General features: G+C 48.1%; 1 protein-coding gene across 1 annotated transcript; it reads left to right on the top strand.

Annotated features, from left to right (window-relative positions):
- The first annotated feature begins 975 nt into the window (after positions 1-975).
- NOP2 (NOP2 nucleolar protein) lies at positions 976-7,047 on the top strand. Its single transcript, XM_009081363.1, is given in 14 exon segments — positions 976-1,278; positions 1,572-1,615; positions 1,781-1,959; positions 2,750-2,949; positions 3,052-3,141; positions 3,221-3,308; positions 3,402-3,542; positions 3,728-3,867; positions 5,633-5,722; positions 6,027-6,149; positions 6,234-6,331; positions 6,429-6,559; positions 6,668-6,762; positions 6,865-7,047. Coding segments are annotated over 14 exon segments (1,905 nt in total).
- Positions 7,048-8,359: the final 1,312 nt, after the last annotated feature.

Below are 8,359 nucleotides of genomic sequence, written 5' to 3'. Positions count from 1 at the left end.
GAGTGGGAGCGCGATCCGATCCGGGGGGACAGCCCCCCTGCCCTGCCGCCACCGCCCGGCTCCGGCCTCCCCTCTACGGCGCGGGACAGACGGAATTGCATTGTTATAAGTAATAAAATAATCAAATAGTCTGAGTTGGAACCTGAAGGACCCTGGCCCTGCACAAGCACAGCCCCGAGAATCACACCATGTGCCTGAGAGCATTGTCCAAATGTTTTCTGAACTCTGGCAGGCTTGGTGCTGTGATCACTGCCCTGGGGAGCCTGTTCCAGTGCCTAAACACGCTCTGGGTGAAGAACCTTTTCCTGATACCCAGCCTAAACCTCCCTGATGCACCTTCATGCCATTCTCTCACATCCTATCACTGGTCACTAGAGAGAAGAGATCAGTGTCTGCTCCTCCACTTCCCTTCACAATTAAGTTATATACAGCAATGAGGTCTCCCAGGCTGAACAAACCAAATGACCTCAGCTGCTCCTCATATGGCTTCCCCTCTAGACCCTTCACCATCTTCGTGGTTCTCCTTTAGATGTTCTCTATTAGATAGTAATAAATTCTTCCTAATTTTTGGTGTCTGCCACCCCAGATAACAGTGCTGTCTGAAGAACTAGTTAAAGGTTTCTCTTCTGCGTGTTAAATCCGTTTCTGACTTACGCACCATTTGCAGCAAGGTTGCTGCAGGCAGGTTGGGTAGCTGAGGCTTGTAAGCTTCCTCTGTTATATGCTGTGAGCCCAGGAAGCTGTCACAGTGGGAGAAAGGAAAGATAGACAGATAAATTTGGGAAGAAGAGAGTTGTAATATGTCAGAGCAAATGCTATAAGAATTTTGTAATGGTGTTTTAATTTGGTAATTCTAGTTAGACCTCTTTAAAGTTTCACTGGGGGAGAGGTAAGAGTATGTTCTTTTTTATGACTGAGAAGTGGAAAGCAAGCATTCCCTTCTGGAAAAAAACAGAACAACTGCTTTTGGGAAAAATGCCTAACTTTTGATCTCTTCTTCTGCCCATAGTTAAAGAGCAGGTGTGCCCACAGAAGGAGAAACATGCCATAAAGGCAGCAGGACAAACTGCTCGTAGCCAGTTGGGCTTCAGTGATGACAATTCAAAATGGCTGGCTCCAGCCAAAGCCAAGCAGATCCAGTCTAAAAGAAACCATGTGGAGTTATCCAGCGACGGTGAGGTGGAAGAGGGCAACTGGGAGATGGAGGAGGAGGAGGAGGATGGGAGCAGCGAGGAGATGATGGATGATTATGGTGCCTCATCATCAGAGGAAGAAGAGGTAGGAACTTACTGCACTTAATTATGTGAAAAATACTTGACTTTTCTGGGTGAAAGGACCAATCAGTCCTGGGCAAAAAAGATGGCTTTACTGGCAGGGAGTAGTGAAGTGGTAGAGAACTTTCCCCTTCTTCCTTTCATAAGAACAGTATCAAGTTTAGCAGCTTATTCTAGCATAGCATTCAGTGCTTTTGTTTGTTGTCATTTTTAAGCAGAGCAAGTAAATTTCACAGACCGTGGGAAGTAAAGGGGAAACTGTGGATGTTATTTCATTAATCTTTTGTCTCTGTTTAGTTGCTGCCTATTGAAAAAGCTGCCCTGAAGCAGAAGTCTAACAGGTGAGGATACTAGAATATTGCCAGGTCACAGAGCTTTTCCTGGTTGGATTAGAAGCCTGTGTTGTTCATTCTTCTGTCCTTTCTGCCATCTAAGAAATGGTAGTTGTAAAGTGTCTGCATGATGCTGTTCTTGTGTAAAGCATCTGTCCTGTTCTTTGTCCTTAGGGAGGGCCTCAGTGAAGATGATAGTGAAGAGGAGGAGGAGGAGGAAGAGGAAGAGGCAGCAGAGGAGGCAAGCAGGCAGAAAATGGGGCAGAAGGAGGAAGATAGCCCAGATCTGCAGCTCAACCTGGATATAGATGAACAATTTAAACTGCCAACTAATGAAGAGATTGAGAGAGAGGATATCCTTTTTATCTGTGACATCCATAAGCCATGTGCATGCAGCAGCATGGGGCCTGGATACAATCAAAAGAGCTTTATTTGGACTTTTTCGTGCATATTGCTTAGCAAGAGTGTTTGTGCGTGACAAGGTATTTTTAGATGAGCTGCCCTAATAGGTAGTGTATAATGCAGTGCTTCTGCACAGCACAGTTAGGAAATACATTATGCCCTGTATGGAGCTTGGAGCCTGCCCTAATTTCCTTTCTAGTCCTAAATACATATGGATCTCTTATCAGGTAGTTTTCCTCTGTACCCTGATTTTCCTGGCAGGTGTTTCTGTAACCCGTTCCTAGAGCCTCTGATGACAGCAATTCCAGTATTCAAAGTGCTTGTTCCTGGATTTTGGTGATTTTAATTTCCTGTCTCCCAGTAAAATTTAATCCTGTCTCTTCTTACTCCTCTTTGTACCCCTTAGTTACCCTTGGGGAACTTCTAGTCTCCTTTCTGCTATGAATAATGTTTTCAGCATTAAAAGACTTTTTTGTTGTTATTTTCCCCATTTTTTTCTGTTTATCTAAAGCAACCAACCCAATTCTTTTAAACACCCTTTAGTTCTGCCTTGTAAACTTTTTCATCCAGTTCTATCCTTTGTATCCCCCCTCTGCTGAGCTCTGATGAGAGTGTATTCCTGCAAAGCCTTCCTGGTGTGGGTGCTGTTGTGATGTGTGAGTTCTGCACAGCTGATTGTCCTTGTAAAGAGCCTGCATGCAGGATTCTTGGCTGTTGATGGTTCCTTAACGATCCTTCTACCTGCTGAGCCTCCTGACTTGCACGTCATTCACCAGCGCATCAAGGGGAACATGGACGTGCTGCAGGACTTTGTGGTGAAGCGGGAGGAAGGTCGCACGCGGCAGGAGTACCTTGGTCTGTTGCGCCGGGACATGGCTGCCTACTATTCCTACAGCGACTTCTTGCTCATGAAGCTTATGGACATCTTCCCACTCCCTGAGGTGGGATCCTGCCCTGCCTGTAGCTTTGCTGACTGATGAGGATTTGGCTGCTTCCCTGGGTCTTCATTTTTATCTATAGTCTCTGTTCCTTCTTTCATCCAGCTAATAAACTTCCTGGAAGCCAATGAAGTTCCGCGCCCTGTGACTATTCGCACCAACACGCTGAAGACACGGCGACGGGACCTGGCACAGGTGAGCATGAGCCAGTGGTTGTCTCCTGCATTGCCTGTCACACAGAGCGATGTCTCAGTTCCTTCTTCTTGCCTTGCAGGCTCTAATCAACCGTGGTGTGAATCTTGATCCCTTGGGGAAGTGGTCAAAAACAGGACTTGTTATTTATGATTCCTCTGTGCCCATTGGTGAGATCACCTTTACAGTCATAGGACTGAGCTGACCTGCTCTTGGTTCCCTTTCTTTCACGTGTCATCTTTTGTTCTGCCTTCCCTGCCCAGGTGCCACCCCTGAGTATCTGGCTGGACACTACATGCTGCAAGGAGCCTCCAGTTTTCTCCCTGTCATGGCTTTGGCTCCACAGGAGAATGAGCGCATCCTGGATATGTGCTGTGCCCCTGGAGGCAAGACCAGCTACATAGGTACCACCCTGGAGCTGTGGGTGGGAGCCTTGGGTGGGATGCTCTGTGAACTGAGTTTCCATTGGTCTGCACAGAAAAAGGGAAATAGAGGGGACTGAACGTGAGGAAAGGAGAGTGTGGCTGTCCTACAGACAAAAACACAGGAGGTTTTCAGCCCCTTGCTGATGTGTTTTGCCCTTTGGCAGCTCAGCTTATGAAGAACACAGGTATGATCTTGGCCAATGACAGCAATGCTGAGCGGCTTTGCAGCGTGGTAGGGAACTTGCATCGTCTGGGAGTCACCAATACTGTCGTGAGTAACTGCGATGGACGCCAGTTTCCCAAGGTATGTTCCTGCTTGCTTTGGGGTGTCTTTGCTATGCTTACCTGGAGCTGTTGCAGTGTCCCTTTAATACAGAATCATAGAATCAAGCGAGTTGGAAGAGACCTCAAAGATCATCGAGTCCAACCCTACCATCGTTACTAGACTATGGCATTAAGTGCCACACCCAGTCTCATCTTGAAAACCTCCAGGGTTGATGAATCCACCACCTCCCTGGGTAGCCCATTCCAACGCCTGATCACTCTCTCAGTAAAAAAATCTCTTCCTATTATCCAACCTAAACCTCCCTAGGCAGAGCTTGAGTCTGTGCCCTCTTCTCCTACTGCCAGTTGCCTGAGAGAAGAGCCCAACCCCCACCTGACTACAACCTTCCTTCAGGTAGTTGTAGAGGGTGATAAGGTCTCCCCTGAGCCTCTTCTTCTCCAGGCTAAACACCCCCAGCTCCCTCAGCCTCTCCTCATAGCACTTGTGCTCGAGTCCCTTCACCAGCCTCGTTGCTCTACTCTGGACCTGCTCCAGTACCTCAATATCCCTCCTGAATTGAGGGGCCCAGAACTGTACACAGTATTCAAGGTGTGGCCTCAGCAGCGCCAAGTCCGGGGGAGAATCACCTCCCTGGTCCTGCTGACCACGCTGTTCCTGATCCAGGCCAGGATGCCATTGGCCTTCTTGGCCAGCTGAGCACACTGCTGGCTCATGTTCAGCTTTCTGTCTATCCAGACTCCCAGGTCCCATCCATAGCAGACCCCCAGTCATGTGAGTCATCCCACCACATTTCTGCGATTGCGACTACACCATAGCTTTCCTCCAGCTCCTCATGTTTGTTACCCACACTGCATGCGTTAGTGTACACGTACTTCAGCTGGGCTGATGATTTAGCTCCTAACTCTGGCTTCTCACTCTGAGGCTCATCTCTAGAAAGCCTAGTTTCCAGCCCTTCCCCCTTCAAACCTGGTTTAAAGCCCTCCTGATCAGCCCTGCCAACTTAGGGGCTAAAGTTATTTTGCCCCTGCTAGAGAGATGAAGCCCATCTGACTCTTGCAGGCTTGGCAACACAGAATATGCCCCATGGTCATAAAAGCTGAAATTCTGCCGATAGCACCAATCCTTTAGTCACCTGTTGAAAAGGTGGGTTTTCCTACTCCTCTCCTCATCCATCCCTGCTACTGCAGGAACTGAGACAAACACCACCTGTGCTCCTGTCCCATTAATTAGTCTGTCCAGTTTCTTGAAATCCTTTTTAATTACCCTAATGCCTCCTTTGTTAATGTCATCACTGCCAGCCTGGACTACTAGCAGGGGGCAGTAATCAGAGGGCACAATGAGCTTAGGGAGTCTCCTACTGATATCCCTTACCTGAGCCCTGGGTAGGCAGCACTTCCCTGTGGGATGGGTCTGGTCAGCATATAGGGCCCTCAGTTCCCTTCAGAAGGGAGTCGCCTAATACAATTACCCTTCCTTTTTTCTTTGTAGCTGTAGTAGTAATGAGTCTAGAAGATGGGGTGCAGGCTGCAGATCCTCCAGATGGATCTTCCTTTTGACTGCCCTCTGCCTGACTCTCTGGGTCCGGAGGAGTTCTGTTGTGTCACAGGAGGATGAGCAGAGCTGCTGGGGAATGTGTTCATTATTTGATACTGAGGCAGGAAGGTGTACAGGGAGGAGGGAGGGATCTTTCCTGTCTTCCCAGTCTTCTGGTTTCCCTCCTAGTCTTGGTCTTGTTTTGAGTCCTCCCCTGTAAGCATAATTCCAAATGTTTATCTACCCATAGGTGCTTGGAGGGTTTGACCGAGTCTTGCTTGATGCTCCTTGTAGCGGAACAGGTGTCATTTCCAAGGACCCTGCTGTCAAAACCAACAAGGTGAGTGAGTGACCAGTGGAGGCTCAAGTACAAGTCATGAGAGGAAGGACTTTGGAGCAGCTTTGTTTTTGCAAACAAAGAATAGAGGCAATATTCTCTTTGCCTGCAATAGAGGCACTGATTTTTCCTTCTCTTTCTTATTCTGTGTGTTGTACTAGAGCTATTTTTTGAGAGTGGTTCTGCAGAAGATTCCAGAATCTTCTATATCATAAGTGCTTTGCTCTCTTGTTATCCCTCCATCCACAGTGAAGGCCTGGGGTGCTTCTTTGTGCCTCTGGCATCCTAACCTATCTTTCTGTTTCAGGATGAGAAAGATATCCTACGATGTGCTCACCTGCAGAAGGAGCTGATTCTTAGTGCTATAGATTCAGTCAATGCTGCCTCAGAGACAGGGGGCTACATTGTCTACTGCACTTGCTCTATTATGGTGAGTCCCTTACATGTTCTGCATTGGTCAGCTCCTCCTCAAGGGACTGGTGAGTCTTGGATCCTAATGCTTAGCCCTTGGTAGGTGGAGGAGAACGAGTGGGTTGTGGATTATGCCCTGAAGAAACGCAACGTCCGTTTGGTTCCCACAGGCCTGGACTTTGGCAAGGAAGGCTTCACCAGGTGCGTGCCAGGTCACAAGCTGCACAGGTGACTGCTCCTTGGTGGCCAGGTTTCAGCAGCGACATTGTATCACTTCTCACGCTGCTTCCTCCTCCAGGTTCAAGGACCGTCGCTTCCACCCCTCCCTCAAGTCTACGCGACGTTTCTATCCCCACACACACAATATGGATGGGTTCTTCATAGCCAAGTTCAAGAAGTTCTCTAATGCCATCCCCCAGACACAAAAAGGTAACCTAGTGTTGCAGCTCAGCTGAGCTACCCAGGCCTCCTGTCACAGGCTGCTTCCCCTGCAGAAGCCATGCAGATTGTTTTCACAGTGCCTTTCTCTTGTTTCAGATGAAGAGCCTGCTGCAGAAGCAGCAGCTCCGTCTGCTGTCCCTGATGCCATCATGGAGCCTCAGCCAAAAAAGAAGAAACTTGAGGGATCAAAAGTTGTCAAAGAACAGAAGCTGCCACAACCTGCTTTGAAGAAGAAATTTGCAGGATCAAAAGTTGACAAAGAGCAGAAGTTGCCACAACCTGATTTGAAGAAGAAATTTGCAGGATCAAAAGTTGACGAAGAGCAGAAGCTGCTACAACCTGCTTTGAAGAAGAAACGTTCATTGCAGGCACAGAGGAGACCCTCAAAGGCTGGCCAGCCTTCTCCCAAAATGATGCATCCTAAAGTCCCTAACAGGAAGAAGAAGAAGCATAAAGTGAAAGTGAATGGACAGTGAGAGGAACTGCTTTTCCAGGTATTGGTCCCTTTCCTCGGAGAGCAAAGGCTGCTGCAACTGTGCATGTAGCACCACTGCTGTTGTGTGCAGGTCATCTCTGCAGCTCTGAGCATCTGGGACAGCTGTTAGCCCCCTTTGCTCCTTCTGCATCAAGGGCTGATGCACTGACCCATTAAAAGTTTTATACTCTTGCTCAAGTCTTGTCCTTTTCCCTTGAACATGGAATACTGAATTCTGCCATGTCCCCTTACTCTTCTGCAACAGCAACCCCTTCCACTCCCAACTGATGCTCTGGCATTTCTCATGTCTTTCTTTAACTGCTGTGACATGGATGTTTGTGAAGCAGCAGTGGGAGCTGAAATCCTAGCTGCCAGCATGAAGGTTGTATTGTGTGCTGCCTGTCAGCTGAGTGTTTTGTCAGGCTGGAGGTCTTAGACCACTGGTCCTGTGCTGTTTCCTAGTTCCCTGTTGTCACTCAGTACTACCAGTTCACTGTTGTGATGGTCCTTGTTTCACCCTCGTGCTGGTCCCCAGCAGCCTCCTGGTTCTTAGCCTCTTATGCTGCACCAGGGATTGCTGCTGTTCCTGGAGCTGTACACTCATGTTCTTTCTTTTTGCCTGTTTGTTCACCTAGATGTGGTTGCCTCTCCTCAAGATGTACCAAGCAGTGGTCTGGGCTGTTTCTATTTGAATGTCAGCCCAGTCCCTTTTCCTTGTCAGTGTGAGGTGATACTGTCGTCTTTAGTTCTGCTCTCCAGTGACTAAATCTTCTAAAGGCAATTCATTAATAGTAAGTTTTCTACCAAGTGTGCTCTGCAGTCTCTCTTCCACTGTAATGTGTGTGGAGGTAGGTGTGTAACAGACCTGAGGCATATCTCTTGGTTCCCTAATTGTCATGCTAGCTCAGCTCACTTGAGGCTTTGCCTTGATTTGTTTTCCAGACAAGCTTTGGGCCCCTGGAAGAACTTGTGCTACAAAAGTGTTTGGTGTTAAGGACAGCTGAATGCAGTGGGCTGTAGAACCTGAGGAACCCTTTTTTGTCCTGGTCTGCGATGTGTGAGGCTGCAGCAGGGTCAGCAAGTGGTGAGGCTGAGTGTGAGTTCCAGAGCTCTCCTCAGATGCAAGCACACACACTCAATGCAACCAGGCACAGACCAATTAGCAGAAGCCAAAGAAAACTGCTGTGCCAGGTGCCTAGGGAAACGGAGCACTTGCAAAACATGAACAATAAAAAAGGCCTCATCCTGTTCGTATTCCCTGGCTTAGCAAACCTAGACCATGCTAGGGCATCATCTGCCCACACTTTTATAGA

Source organism: Acanthisitta chloris, unplaced genomic scaffold, assembly GCF_000695815.1.
Source record: "Acanthisitta chloris isolate BGI_N310 unplaced genomic scaffold, ASM69581v1 scaffold36888, whole genome shotgun sequence".
In the NCBI taxonomy this organism is placed as follows: Eukaryota; Metazoa; Chordata; class Aves; order Passeriformes; family Acanthisittidae; genus Acanthisitta; species Acanthisitta chloris.
The sequence above is the reverse complement of the archived record's forward strand: the minus strand, read 5'-3'. Positions and strand labels throughout refer to the sequence as shown.